Source organism: Glossina fuscipes, unplaced genomic scaffold (genome assembly GCF_014805625.2).
Source record: "Glossina fuscipes isolate IAEA_lab_2018 unplaced genomic scaffold, Yale_Gfus_2 112, whole genome shotgun sequence".
Classification (NCBI taxonomy): Eukaryota; Metazoa; Arthropoda; class Insecta; order Diptera; family Glossinidae; genus Glossina; species Glossina fuscipes.
The window spans coordinates 4,649,578-4,665,694 of record NW_023998455.1 but is presented as its reverse complement, the minus strand read 5'-3'; the positions used below and the strand labels follow the sequence as shown (position 1 = coordinate 4,665,694).

At 32.1% G+C, this 16,117-nt stretch overlaps 1 protein-coding gene across 2 annotated transcripts in view; it reads right to left on the bottom strand.

The window, feature by feature from the left end:
* LOC119639603 (A disintegrin and metalloproteinase with thrombospondin motifs 1) overlaps window positions 1-16,117 on the bottom strand; it is a 112,306-nt gene that overhangs the window by 63,724 nt on the left and 32,465 nt on the right. Inside the window, exon 1 of one of the 2 annotated variants that reach the window (XM_038037084.1) lies at window positions 12,371-12,489. The exons of the other annotated variant lie outside the window; for it this stretch is intronic. Within the exon in view, the coding sequence (XP_037893012.1) occupies window positions 12,371-12,415 (45 nt within the window). The 5' untranslated portion in view covers window positions 12,416-12,489. Of the gene's footprint in view, window positions 1-12,370; window positions 12,490-16,117 lie in introns of those variants that run through there. 2 annotated transcript variants of the gene reach the window in all.

The following is a 16,117-nucleotide window of genomic DNA, read 5'->3' as shown; positions in this document are numbered from 1 at the left end:
AAAAAACGCATGCCTGCCTATCAAAAGCCGAAAACCCATTAATCATAATAAACTGATATTAAATCAAATTAATTAAGAATAATAAAAATACATTAAAAAGAAAATAAATAAAATATAATTAATTTTAATTATCATAAATGTCTTCATAACGACCAACGCAACCGAGGAAACCACAAAGGCATTTTAGCGTAACAATCAGTCGGACTATCGCTGTTAATTTTTTCGAAAGCATAAAAAAAAGTCTATTTTGAGAGAATGGTAGAGGAAATAAAAAAAAGAAAAAAAAATCGCATTTTAATTATCGTTTGAATATCGCAAGGCATTGACAAACGAGACAATCAGAAGAAAATGCAAAGCAATAAAAAAACATTGCAAGCAAATGTTATCCTTTTTTATACCTATCAACGAAGGCTGGGGTTAATGTAGGTACCTGCCATGGTGGCTTAACCTTACGATGGCCGAGGGCACACAAGTTATTTAAGCGTAACCAGCGGCCTCCAATCCCTATAAGCTAGGGGTCTAAACAACACTGGAGTCCAGATTTTTTATTGTATATGACTAAATAAACCCACTCTGGTCGATGTTGAGACCTATCCTCACCTCGATTTATTTCGCATGAAAACCACAGCCACCACGAATACACCCCGAAGGGCCGTACACAAGCAGTCAAGGCTCACACATTGATCAACTGCTGCGTTCAAAGGTGTTGAGCTTGTTCCACCGCGGTTTCCACAAGTGATTGCAGTTAATCAATGTTATCACCATTACCTGTAAGCATTCGTCACCACTCACAAATGCACCTTCCAGCGCCTTTATTCATATTCCAACAACAACTCGATAAGATCCTTCTTACCCCAATAATGCACTTTCCAGTGTACTTTAACGACGCATTTAGGCAAAAGGTCCAAAAAATCTTGTGTCAAAATCCATTTATTCATTTTTCGGTGATAAGTTCGACCCTTTATCGAGTTAGATCATATTATATCATATATATATATGTATATATATTTTATTATACATTATGCACTTTCCAGCGTGCATTTACTTAATTTCCTTCTAATGAAAAGTTATCACCTTTACCCGTAGGTATACGTGACTTGTGAGCGGGCTCCCGACCCCCGTGGAGCTTAAAATTAAGCTATAAAGCCTATAGACTATTATCGAAGGATGAAGGATTTATTGATTTTGTCAAAATATTGGTAACATTTACAAAGAATCCTCAGCATCCCCGTTAAGTGTACATATATATTCTTGATCAGCCTTAAATTCTATCTATTCCAATCTATATCAAGGCAAGTGTAATACCTTTCTCGATTGTGCACTCGCTTTAGTAAACTTCACTCTACTTGAGATTTCAACATTTGCCAGATTATCGCAGACATAATGCAACTAATGCTGGACGGAGTATCTAACAAATGGGGCCATCATATGCGCCAATGTGTTCGAAGCCATGGTTATTAACACACACAATTTACTTTGATACGTTGAGCTCTTTTTTTACCCTACATCACTTGTTATATAAAGTCATATTAAGCTTGTGTAGATACAGGCAACACCCAGAAGCTAAAGCCCTTCCGGCTATTTATTTTCTCGAGCGATTCAGAAGGTTTAAATTAACTCATTTGTTCGTCGGTCCGTCGGTCCGTTGGTCCGTCTTATTTTCTTGTGTTCAAGCTATAGTCCGCAATTTTCGAGATATTTTGGATGAATCCCCCCAATAGCCGTACTGAGTGAAGTGGTGTAGGATGTTTAAAGGAAGGCCGTTGCTTTTCTTAGAAAAAAATCAAAACATTTATTATTTCGTAAACCTGATCGCATTTCATGTCTTTTCAGAAAAGGAACGATCAAGATATTAGATGCGGACTATAAAAGCTCTTGACATACTGATAACCGTTTACCTTTTAATTCTTTGAAAATTCACACATCACTTTTAAGATCTTGCTAACAAGGATCCATCTGTAGGTCTTCTTATTTCTTTTCATTTATATTGTTATTCAGCTCTTTTTACAAATTTTAAAAAAAAGAGTCCCCTTACCCTTATGTGACAGATTCAAAGTGTCACTCTGAACGAAAGATCTTCTAAATGATGCACATAAATTTTTCCGCCTCTTTTTTTGTGTGTTTGCCGTAAATTTCAGAAAACCCGGATAGAATTTTTCACTACATCTCTCCCCTACAACATGGTTGTCATGGTTGTATTTCGCCGCTTTCCCTATCCGTATCGAGGCATGAAGTTTTTCTCTTTCAACTTGTCTAATAAATCAAACAAAATTCTATAATTAAAAAAATTTAAAATATCTTAAAATTACATCCATGGGCAATAAAGAAGTAAAGTTTCTGCTGCATGTTGTCAAGCTATCCAAAGTCTAGGTCTAATAACTTACAAAATTTTGGCATTAAGTCCCAAATATGCTTGAAAAGGTTTCATTGATGTAAACCAATCTATTTCCCCCTCTCTTTCCCTATCACTTCTTATTTATTATCTCGCAAACTTTTTTGAAAATTAATTTCATATTAATTCCGCAAAGTTTTCATGAATAAATAAAAAAAATTTCAATTATTGAGATTTTTAGTTTTTTTTTTACTTTTTTTTATTTTTATTTTTTTTTGTTTTTATAAAAGCTAAACATTTGTAAACATTTTTCTTATGCACACATACCTTCTTCTTCTTCTTCTTCTTACTTCATAGAAAATGCAAATCGTGTCTGATTGTCTGCTTGCCTGCGCGGCCCGATTAGCAATAGTTTGCAAGAATATTATTAATATTTTTTAATTTTTTTTTTTTCTTTTTTTTTTCTTTTAGTTTATTTTATATGAATTCATATAGAATAAGAGCCATACAATGTGTTCACAATGTCTTAAGCATGTATTGTTTGCTGGCGCAATTGAAAAATTTATAAACATTTGCATACAAATCAACCGACACCAAAAGCAAGAGCAATTTTTTCTTAAATGTTTATATTACGTTCGAGATGTATTTTTAACAAAATGCGAAATTTCGGTTGCATTTAAATTTCAATTTCAAGATTTTGCAAAATTTTTTTTTTCTCTTTTTTTTTTTTGGTTTTATTTTAATTATGCAATTTTCAGCCTGTGAGAGGGAACGTCTATTATAAAACTCTTTAAAATTTATTACCAAATCAAAAAAAAAAAAAAACAAAAAAACAAAAAAAAAAAAAAGGCAGTAAACCCAAATATATATTTTCGTATAAATTAATGACATTCGCTCATCGTTTAAGTACACATGACAACAAACATTTCCGTTTGCAAAGAATTGATTAATGAATAGATTTAAAATTTTCCTAAAATATTTTTGAATTAAACAAAAAAAGAAAATTTCTTACAATTTTTTTTAAATATTCTCTGTTTCTTTGCCTTGTTTGCTACGCGCGAGGGTAACAAGCATTTTATTTTTATGCCGCCGAGTCGGAACGATTATCGAAATAAGACTGATTGAAAAAATTCTTTGCGAAAAATTTGTTTGTCTAAATTCGAATCTATTTTCTTGTATAGGAAAATACAACAAACAAATACTTGCGGGAGATATTTAGTGAGAGCCGGCATATTCATTTCATTCAATCAATCCCACTAACCCCTTCTAACTAATATTTAGTCGAAATATCTTAATCAGCTTAGAGGTAAAAAGGTGTTTTACTTCCAACGACCTCTCTTTTACTCAATGCGTTACGCATCGTCTATTATTTATCGGCGCATATTTAAAACAAGAGAATAATTAAAAAAGAAAGCAAACGAAACGTATAGATTATTCAGCTTAAAACGAATTTTTTCATACTTGATTTTATTGCTTTCTAACAAAAGTTCTTTAAACTGAATAATGCTCAATAGCAGTAAATCATTTTCAATCATATCTCTACTAAGGGTGTGAAGAGAAATTCAAATTTAACTAGCAAAGACATCTACTATTTCTGTTAACAAAACTCTGTTAATCACTTAAGACAGCTCTGTTAAATAATTACAATTGACATATAAAGCCTACTCCGTCCATATTAAAAAAGAGCAAAACATTTTTGTGGACACATCATGAATTTGTATGAAAATACCTTTCAAACACACTAAACAAATTCAAAATCTGCGTATGGGAACTATTTTTACCGTTCTTTTGAAAATTGGTATGTTAGCGAAAAATGGCTATGGAAGAAAATCCAAATTTGAGACTCTAGAGTGCGACAAAACTACGTCGCGTGAATCTATATAAAAGTACCTGCCGAATGAGCAACAATAGTTCAAAATTTTCCGTCGGGAACTCTTTGTAACGACCTTTTGAAATATGGTATGTTCCCGAAAAATGGGTATACTCTAATATACAATATATTTTAAAATTTTTATACTACAGTATAGTGTATTTTGTACTAGAATTTACTATACTACAGTGTACTACAGTATAGTGTATTTCGTACTGAAATATGTTGTACTACAGTATAGTGCATTTTGTACTGAAATACATTGTACTACAGTATAGTGTATTTTGTACCAGAATTTACTATACTACAGCGTACTACAGTATAGTGTATTTTGTACTGAAAATTATTGTACTGCAGTATAGTGTATATCGTACTGAAAATTATTGTACTACAGTATAGCGCTTTTTGTATTGAAAGTTGTAGTACTACAGTATAGCGTATTTTGTACTAGAATTTACTATACTACAGCGTACCACAGTATGGCCCATTTCGTACTGAAAATTTTTATACTACAGTATATTGTATTTTGTGCTGAAAATTTTTGTACTACGGTATAGCTTATTTTGGACTGAAAATTATTGTACTATAGTATAGTGAATTTCGTACTGGAAATTTTTGTACTGAAGTAAAGCTTACTTTGTACCAGAATTTACTATACTGCAGTGTACTACAGTACGGTGCATTTTGTACTAAAAATTATTGTACTGCAGTATAGTGTATTTTGTACTGAAAATTATTGTACTACAGTATAGTGTATTTTGTACTAAAATTTGTTGCACTACAGTATAGTGCATTTTGTACTGGAATTTACCATACTACGGTGTAGTACAGTATAGTGCATTCTGTGCTGAAATACGATGTACTACTGTATAGTGCTTTTTGTACTGAAATACATTGTACTACAGTATAGTGTATTTTGTACTGGAATTAACTATACTACGTTGTAGTACAGAATGGCGTATTTTGTACTGAAAATTATTGTACTACAGTATAGTGCATTTTGTATTGAAATATATTGTACTGCAGTATAGTGTATTTTGTACTGAAGATTTTTGTACCGTAGTATATTACAGTATAGTGTATTCTGTACTAGAATGTACTGTACTACAGTATAGTGTATTTTGTACTGAAAATTATTGTACTACAGTATAGTGTATTTTGTACCAGAATTTACTACACTACAGCGTACTACAGTATAGTGTATTTTGTGCTGAAAAGTTTTGTACTACAGTATAGTGTATTTTGTACTGAAAATTATTGTACTACAGTACAGTGTATTTTGTACTAGAATTTACTATACTACAGTGCACTACAGTATAGTGTATATCGTACTGAAAATTTTTATACTACAGTATAGTGTATTTTGTACTGAAAATTATTGTACTATAGTATATTACAGTATAGTGTATTTTGTACTGGAATATATTTTGCTATATTAGAGTACACCGTACTAGCGCTATACTATTGTATATTATACTATACTATACTAGACTTGTACTATACTAGTACTATGCTATACTATACTATACTATAATCACATTCATTTTTTGCTAACATACCATATTTCAAAAGATCGTTACAAATAGTTCCCGACAGGAAAGTTTGAACTATTTTTACTCATTCTACAGGTACTTTTATATAGATTCACGTGATATAGATGGATATAGGTGACATATTCTGCTTTGACCGCACTAAAGTCTCAAATTTGGGTGTCCTCTCGTACGCATTTTTCGCTCATATACCATGTTTCGAAAACTTGCTAAAAATAGTTCCCATAAACAGAATTTGCATTTGTGTAGTTTGTTTGGAAGGTTATTTTATATAGATTCATGAAATGTCCACAAAACTATTTTCCTATTTTTCATATGAAAGGAGTAGGCTTTCAAATTCAACTATCTTTTTATTGTATTTGTGTTAAGTGGTTAACACAGTTTTGTTAACAGAAATGGTAGGTGTCCTTGCTAGTTAAATTCGGTTTTATCTTCTCACCCTTTTTCTCCTTAGGTTATACACATAAAGGTTGTATGACACCATGGGAAAGTTAGCGGTGCGGAGTAGTACGATGCGGCGTAACAAATAGATGCTTAGGAACATATTAAAGAGCTGACCTTATAACATAAGGTACAGCTTGCTGCTTGCTTTTATTAGTTGTAATTAAATTATTTCTTCGGTTCTATACAATTTCCTGGCAATGAAAAGGACATTTTCCGTATTCAAAACGATGTTTCATCATTGCCAACATAATGGAAGTATACGTCAGCGGCCGTGCAAAAGCACATGAGTTAGTCAATTATCCTGTGTAAGATCTCTTTGCGATTTTACTCAACTCTTTGTGCAACTCCTATTAAGTTCAACACCGCATGATTGAATTGTGATTTTTTAGATTTAACGTAAGTTTTTTTTACAATCCTTAGGAGATCTATTTAGTATCTACAAGTGCACTATTTACAGCATCCTATGCATCTCTTTTAACATTTTAATTCTGCTATTGTTTTACGATTTAACTTTCTCGGCTCAATTGACTTTACCTTTCATAAATATTCCAAGTTATCGAGAACTTACTTCATTGTGACCTTTTTGCATTAATCACTTCTCATGCGAAATGTTCTGCCGGCATTCATTTTGAAGTCGTTGAGTTTTCGAGTTTTCATGCAAACTCATTTCACCAAATGTGGGATTTACGAAACAATATATAAGTTTATAAATACACCCAACTCTCTTTTTACATGATAGATACGTTCGTTACAAAAAATAAAAAATTAAAATTAGTATACAATGAAAGAGCGGTCCATAAGTACAACATAAAAAGTTTACATTGAAATTAGGGAGAAAAATTAATTTCGCAACTGTGCACAATAAGCGTGCGCGTTTACTACGAATTGAATCAGTAGACAGTTGTCGTGAGTAGAAAGGTATTAGTGTGTGGAAGGTATTGATGTGGTTATTACAGGTATGACAAGTTTGTGGAAGGAATTACGTCCGCTATTAATGGCGTCTATTGGTCTTCAACATATGTGCGAGCAGAAACCAACCGACTTCTGATCATGCAGTTGCTTTTCGTTGCTTTATAACTTAGTAAGTTTTTGTAAAACACTGTCAAAATCAGAAGAGAGTAAACATTTTCTTATGGGATTCGTGCTAGGGCAAAAAATCGGTATTAAAAAGGGGATTGGCTCTTAACCTATACGGTTAACCTACACCGTATTATATCAAAATCGGGTCAAAATATATCAAGCAAAAAAAAAAGAATTTTATATGTAGAGCTTGTCCCTTCGTGTTGAAGGTTATTAATTTCGTGCAAACTTAGTTTATCTAGTCGAAGTCACGTACTTGTAATAACTTTTCATGTTTACGAGGACACGTAACGTAGTATATCCTAAGGATAGTAGAATTACCCATTAATAACTTGCCGCCTATCCGAGTATAGCGGAACGCATGTTAGTGTTTGTAATAACATAACATACGTAATAACATTCATATCAATAGGATGATTACACTACCAGCAAAGAGTTTTCCCATTTTTGTTTAGTTGCTAAAGGGACAGACAAGCTAGGTATTCTTTTTTACGCTTAATAATAATATTGATGATCGAATATGTGCGAGATCTATTTTCTATGCATTTAACAAACTTAATATTGGATATATATATCGAAACACCCACACTCATATATATATATATATACAGATTATCATCCATAAATAACTAATAATTCACTAAACATTATAAATAAAAAAAAAAAAAAAAACAGAAAAATCTTTGAAAATTTTTACAAAAGCTATTGCTTAACAGCCGATCATTTCTCTTCGAATCCTCTTCGAGAATGCGAGACTCTTTCATTAAACATCGATCACAGCAACATTGTATATCTGTGTTAATATGCGGTTTCAGCAGCGTTTATACCGCAAGTTGCCGAAAATTCTTTCTAAAATAGCGAGTATTTCTAAATTTGTTTTAGAACGTGCCATTTAACCATTAGGCTCTTATCGTTTGCATTTGTTTTTTGGTTTTTTTGTTTTTTTTTTTTTTTTTTGGTGGTTCGAATCGAACTTATTTATTTTTTTTTTTTTTTGAGAGAGAAAAAGCGACGTTGCGTTTTAGTAATTAGTGGACTAGTTGTATACAAAAGTTGCTGTTGTTTGTGTTTTTAAACTAAATAATCTGCCTTTCACCGCTCTGCAGAAAACTGTTTGAATAGTGTTTCGCTGTTAAATAGAAAAAAAAAAAATTATGAAAACTTAGTTGAATATTTCTTTTTTGTTTATACGGCTGATTTTCTAATTATTTTTTTATGAGTTCGCATGACTCATGCGGCTGTGAAAGATTTATAGAAAAATTGTATAAATCAATTAATTTTTTTTTTTTTTTTTTTTTAATAAATAAATATTTAAAAATTAATATCTAATTGGTTTTTTTAATATAAAATGTAAAAGATGAAATCTTAATGATTTTTTGATTTTTTTTTTTTTCGTTAATTAAAAAACTCATAAGAATAACGTAACACTCTACTTATTGGAAATCGGAAACTATTTTAATTTTAATTAACACTGGGTTGAAAAGAATTCTCTTCTTATGTTTTTATTTTTTTTTTACGTAACGTGATTACATTTTTATTGCCATATATATGGCAGAGGATTATTTCATCAACTTTATGAATGCATTCAGCTTTATTATATCTTAGCAATTATAATAATTCAATAAAATGTTACAAGCATTTTGTTCAATTTCGGTCATTACAAAGATTATTACAAAAATAAATTAAAAAAATATATAACAAAAATCTTAGCAACGTAATAACTACTTTTTTATATAATCTGTTTATTAATTATTAATAATTAATTAAAATTCACTGAAAACACAATAGCTGGAGGCGGCCAACACTAAAGTTAATCATATTACGACATTTCAAAATAAGGTGAGGAGTATGTGAGGAGTAAGCGAACAATATATCCAATCCGAATTATTTTCAATAGCGGTCGTCCTTGAACCATAACACATCAGTGCACAAAATATCATCAACCCATTACGGCAAAGTTGAAGACAAAGACACAAAATGGACAGACGGACGGAAAATTAGTGCAAATCAATTCTCTCCGGATGTTGCACACATCTGCGTCAAATTAAATTTTTAAATTTTTGGAAACTGAATATCTTTTCTTTTTTAATAGGACAAGTGTCTAGTGTAGATGGAATTTCTAGTTATATAATCGTAACTAAAAAAGACCAGTGAGACGAAAAATGCAGCATAAGTTTTATGTTGTGAATATTAAAATATTAACAGACAGATTTTATAAAAATTCTTCGGTCTCTCTTGGGATACTCCCATTAAGAAAGTTGTCTTAGGGAGAAGGGTGAAAGTGAAGATTTCACAACTAAAAGTGTCGCATATCAGTTTCCGATGCGCACAAATTCGTTGATTGAAATTAACAAAATTTTTCCTTTGTCATACAAATCTTTTAGATCTCTGGCTTTTAGATGGCAACTAACTGTAAGCGAGACTAGTCCAGCATTTGAGGCTTTCATAAAATAGCTGTAAAATGATTTTGTTCTTCTATGGTTTTATAGGCAATACAATCCATGTATAGAAGAAATACTAACGAAGCGTATTACTCTTTGCCAAACTGTTTGTGTATAAATCTATTAGGTAAGTAGTTTTTCGCCGAAGCGAAGAAAATCTGAACACTTTTTTTAGGTACCGAGTCATGAGGATGCGACATATTTATTTAAAATCGACACTTTTACCCTTAACTAGCCATTTCTCTCCTCTTTTAGGTAAGAGCTTACTAATCATTTTATTTATTTATAATTTCTAAATGGCAACAATAATTTTATCACAAAGCGATCGTTATGCAGATTTTTCGGACATTGACTTTTCTAAATTCCATAAGTATCCTAGACAAGCTAAAATTCACATGAATTGTTTCTTTCATAACAGAAAAGGCAGCTGAATATAACTCGAGAGTACTCGCGATATAAGGAGAAAAGTACAGTCACTTCAAGCAAACGCTATAGCATTATATGTTATTTTGCAATTTCCTGACTCTCTGTTGTGTAGTGGATTTGAAATTTTTCGAGAAAACCATAATAAATTGAAGCAGACAACTCGATGTTTTAATTTTGGAAAGAGGAGCAAGAAAAATGACTGACAAATATCGTAAAGTAACGTCAATATCTATGGCTGCTATTCATTGAAGGATTTGGCAACCCTGTTAGATGAAGCAGAGGAGTAATCACGTCTTCGCCCAACAGCTGAATGCAAAGGCGAAAACTTACTTTTTACGTGAATGCCTGCCGGAACTGTCACCCCTCTAACGTTATTACAGACAGGCCGAGGGGTAAATGACAATGAAAAAGGGAACTTTCGTTTTCGTTTTCAGCTATTTTTGCTGAATGACTGAATGAGCAAGTTAAACCTAAGTGTTGACTTTGTTGATTACGTAGTGGACGCTTTTCGTACATTAAGAGTAGGCTATGATCCACATAATCGTCCATCTAAGAGCATTTAAGGCAAAACTATATTTTGCTAATACATTAGACTGAAACCTGTTTGCATTGCGCTAAGCCCTTTTTAGGAAAAATAGGCTATGGGCAAGTTCTAGGTATGATATATCATTATACGATCATCATCAAGTTCAACAATCGAAAGGTTCTTAATACGGTGTCTGTCTGTCGCAATCTCTTTAATAATAAATCCCATTAGAGTTTTAAAACTCTGCTCATGTGTTTTTTTTTTTCGTTTTTTCTCATATATTTTTTGCCACCCACTTATTTGACATGAGGCAAAGGTATATAATCTTTAATTTTTCAAATCTGTGTTATACATGAGTAAACACAAAAATAATTTTCAAAAGTAATAACTTGCGCGAGGAGACGAAATGCTGTTACGATACGTGTACGTATGCAAGAAAGGAGTGGTATTTGCGTGCAATGGGATGCTGCAATGTGGCTCAGTAAACGCTGGCGTAGACGTTCATATTAGAACAGCATTAAACAGAAACAAAAAAAAAACTCGTTAACACACACTGTTGTTGTCTATCGCAAATTAAACCCAGGAATTAATTCTAAACAGATAAAATGCATTAATAACAGCAACAATAGCAACAACTGCAATAACCGCAGCAGCGGACACTAGAAGCGTCAAAAGTGACACTTAAGTCTAAATAGTTTTTAAATAGATTTTTCTTTATTTGCAATTTTTGCTAATTCGATAATAAAATTTATAGCATCATAAATAAAAATTGCAATACAACTTTTCTTAGCCTATTAGAGATGAGCGCCAACAGCGTCAATATTTTGTTGACAATTTAAGGTTAGATTCGCTAACAGTGCACACAGAGACAAACATATCGGCTGAAGCTCTACGAATTTGCTGGTTGCGTTGACAAGGGCGCGACCTAACAGAAAGTCACGCACATAAATTGATCCCAAATGGAATGATTATGTCACCCGCCTCGTTTATAATAAATATTGAGTGAGTTTTTGAAAAATTGCTTTATGTGTATGTGCTTTACTTGAAGAGAATTTAAATTAGTTAGGTAAGAAGACTTTTATAAAATAATTTTAATTTTCAAATTTGTTTAACAAAAAAAAAAAAAAATGGCGTCGAATTTTTTTTTTTTGACCATAAAACGGTTCCAGGTGTACACCAGAATTATTTCAAGTGGTCATTGGCCAGCTTTCGAACCTTTTTTATATCTCTTTTAGATTAAATTCTTGTGTAAATTTAATATAGATCAGTGTAACAAGCTTTCTCTATGTGTTTCTTTTTTAAGTTTTTATTCATTTATTTCTTCTTTGATTTTCGTTTTTTTTTTTCTGTCTTTCTGACATTGCAGGCAAAAGATGAATTTCGCATTGAAGCTTTTACAGTAAATGCTTTTCTAACCAAAGGAAAGGAAATTTCCTTTTGGGGGAATTTAACAGCAATAAGAAGACATGAGAACAACACTAATTTAATAAATTAATAAAAATAAATGAAATTTATTTTTGCAATTACTTCCCTTGCGAAGCAACCAACCTAATGGATTCTCATTTAATTGAGGCATTTTTTAATAAAAAATATTAAATACATTTCATCAAATATTCTTTACCTCATACTCTTAAACGCATTGTATGTCGCTTTGTAATTTAAAAATTTTTTTTTTTCAATGATAATAAAATTTTTAATTACCTTAATGAACTCACGCAGAGTTTTATCAAGACGTTGAAAGGCCATACTTGAGTTTTCTCTTAATTTTCAACACGTGTAAAAGTTTTTAAAATTTTATTTAATTTAATTTTATTTTAACTTAATTAATTGATTTTCATTAAAAATATTCGTTTCTTTAACTTTATTTCGATTTATTTTCTTTTTATTTTTATATGTGAAAATAAGTTTAATTATTCTGCTAAATTTTTATTAATAATTACACGAAAACAAAAATATATTTGTTTATATACATATATATATATATATATATATATATATTTTTTTTTTTTTTTTCTTTAAATTCATTCATCCTTTTTCTTATTCACGCCGTTGATGGGAGATTTTCTTTTCGTTTTCGTTTTTGCTTTTCTTTTATGGCAATCTTTTCACGTTATTAACATATCAACGCACATCAATCACTTAAGTATGGATTTTTCTTTACATTTCTTTTTTTTTTTTTTTCTTTTTGTTGTTTAATATGAAAAATTTGCATAAATTTGTTGAACTTCCAAACTACGGCAAACAAGTTCAATGTACGTTGTCGACTGTGCATATGCGGTGGCACAAAAGAACAACAACCATAGCACAGACAACGTTTGAAAAACGTATTTCTGCCGTTTTACTCTATAAAAGATGATGATAATGACAATGATGATAATAATGACGATGACGAAAACAAGGAAGTAATGTAAGCAGTAGTCGTGAATGGTTTAGTCTCTGAGAAAATTTCAAGAATTCTTTTTTGGCATTTATTCTCCTTTGAAGCATATAAAGTGGCGCTAATGCTGATGTTTTGTTGCATGTTCCACCAGCACCATCGCCACCACCACCACCATCGCTCGCACCACCATCATCGCCATCATCAACAATAACAGAGACACGCGAAATAACTTTGATCAACGGCAAGCAAGTTAATGTTAAACCGAATGTCTGTTTGCGTTTTTTTTTTTTTTTTTCTTTTTTTTTTTTTTTTTTCTTTTTAGAGGAACAGACGTTGCTTGAACAAGTGATGAACGCGAAATAAACGAGTATCAGTTAATAATAATAAGAGGAATCCCATGCACATGACACGTTCACTTAAGTCACTCACTCATATTGTGCATGGGGAGGAACCAGAAATGTTATCTGGCGTTCGTTGTTAATGCTGGAAGGTAAGGAACGCAACTGTGCACAAAATGTGCAAAAAGGCTGAATAAGTCAAGCCGTTGTTGTCGTTGAGAGACAAAACGGTCATTCGTGGATTGTTATTATTGTTGTTCTTGCTATCGTCGTCGTCATTGTGTTGCTGTTTTTTATTTTATATGCAAGCCTGTGTGTGTGTGTGTGTGTGTGCATGTGTGTTCGTAGCAACAGCAAGGTTTTTTTTGAAAAACAAAAAAAAAAAAACACAAAAAAAATTCATACCTTTTTTTTTTTTATCGAACCTTAAACCTGGAAGATTAAAAAAAAAAAAAAATTTTTTTTCTTTTTTCTTTACAAAAACCTATCCGTTAAGTTGAAATATTTCTTATTCATAATGTTTTATTGGTAAACATTGTTGTTGCTTTAAACTAAAATCGACTTTTTCCACTCAATTGGTCTCTGCAAAGCCCACACTTCTCAACACACATACACACACACACACATCACACTTCTTCTGATGCAGTTTAACACAATTCACAGAACAGGCTGGACTGCCTTCTTGCCAGCCTTACACACGTTTGACAGACACTCTAACCGCACGACTAAACAATTCGCCTTGTAATGTTTAATATAAAAAAAAAAAAAAAAAAAAAAAACAAAATGAAAAAAATTGAAAAGAAAAGAAAAGAAAAGAAAAACACAAAAATATGCAATCCTTTGAACAACCCAACAATTCAGTGCAACAACAACAGTGACAATAACAAAACAGTCAGAAAGAAAAATATGCAAAGAGAGAAAAAAAGGAAAAAAATAAGAAAAAAAAAAAAAAAAAATCACACAATTCCGTCGCCATATGCCCTCAAAAGCGAAACAGTTTCGTTTGCAGTCACTTGCCAGCACCGAGTTATTCTTTGAATTGATTACAATGAACGAAAGAAATGAATATGTTCGAGAGACGTTAACATATGAAACAGAGCAATAAGCGAATGTTGTTCCTGTTGCCGTTGACGACGATGATCATCATGATGATGCTGATGCTGATGCTGATGGTTTGTGGCTTCTTTTGATTGCGTTGGAGTAAATGTTTCTCGTAACAACTCAACAGAAAAATGGAAAAAAGATAAAATAAAACACAACAAACAACAATCGCAACGACAAGAAATATTCTTCTCAGTAACTCAACATGTTTTTTATATGAAATGATGCTGGTGATGCTGATGCTGATGCTGCTGCTGCTGCTGCTGTTGCCGCCACTCTATCTGATGGATATTTGTTTGTTTTTTTTTTTTTTTTTTGTCTTTTTTGTTGCTATTGTTTTGCGTTATTCTCGATCATGATAAGCAGAATGATGGCACGAGTGAGTACCACAACAACAGCAATTAAGTTTGCCTTTTCTTTTTTTTTTTTTGCCTCTTTTTTTGGTGGAATTTGAATCATGTCATGTTGTGGTAAATTCCCTTCAGCATTATATGTCTAATACCAGCAGCTTTTTTTGTTTTTTTTTTTTTTTTTTTTTGGTGATCATTAGTCATCTACACTAATCGTTTAACTGTGGCTTATGATGATGTTATTACAAACACATGTGCAATTAATATCAATTTTTTTTCTTTTCGACTCTCTTAATGAAAATATATTAAGTTATGTATAAATTGATGCCGAGCACCGAAGACTCAATAAACTGTACAAATTTGTACAGATGAGAAAGAATAGTGATATTAATCCAACTATGTCCGCCAGGTCGTCTATCCGTTTTTATCGTCATCTATTTAATCAATTGTCCGTCCATCGGTCCTTTAGTTTATATGTCCTTGTTTACCTACAAGTTAATTTCGTGCAGTCTATTTTTCCGTTCATTGCTGAGTACATTAGTCTGCCCGTCTGCGGATTTAATGATTTCCATCTAATCCTTTGCCCGTATATAACTTCATTCAGTTGTTTAATTATTTTCGTTTTCGTCTTTCTGCTTGTTTACGGCTCTGTTTCTGCGTTCAGCATTCTATTTCACTCTCCGCTCCAATCTGGCCTGGTATTTTTCTCAACTATCCGTCTCTATGTCTTCTTGACTTCCATAGGTTATTTTCCTTTTATCTTCTTTTCTATTTCTCTGTTGCTCGTTCTTTTTATCGTCCTGTCCTTGCCGTCTTATGTGGTTTGACAATGTCGTCTCTTTGTTCTTATGCCCTTGTTTAATTCTCCATTCTTCTTCACTTCTACTTGTTTTGCACTACTTTCGTTTCTCTTCTCCTTCTCTTCTTCTTTCGTTTTCCTATCCGCTTCCCTCACCATGCCTTTCTCTCTTTTTCTCTCTCTCTCTCTGCCTTTGTCTTTAACAATCACCATTCAATTTCCGTAACCGTCCTTTCGTCCTTTGTCGTATTGTCTGGCCACTTTTGCCCCCAATTTGTCAAAGTTCCCGTCTCTCCATAGATCATAGATCCATCGGACTCCGTCTCCTGTATATCGATTTGTTCGTCTCTTCACCACGTGATTAAGCTCTTGAACCTTTCCATGATTTTCTTTTTCGCTTCCTCATCTTCTTCTTTTTTGAAGACTAGCTAAAATGGTTCTATAAGGTTGTCGACGATCGGTAAATGTTTGATTATTACC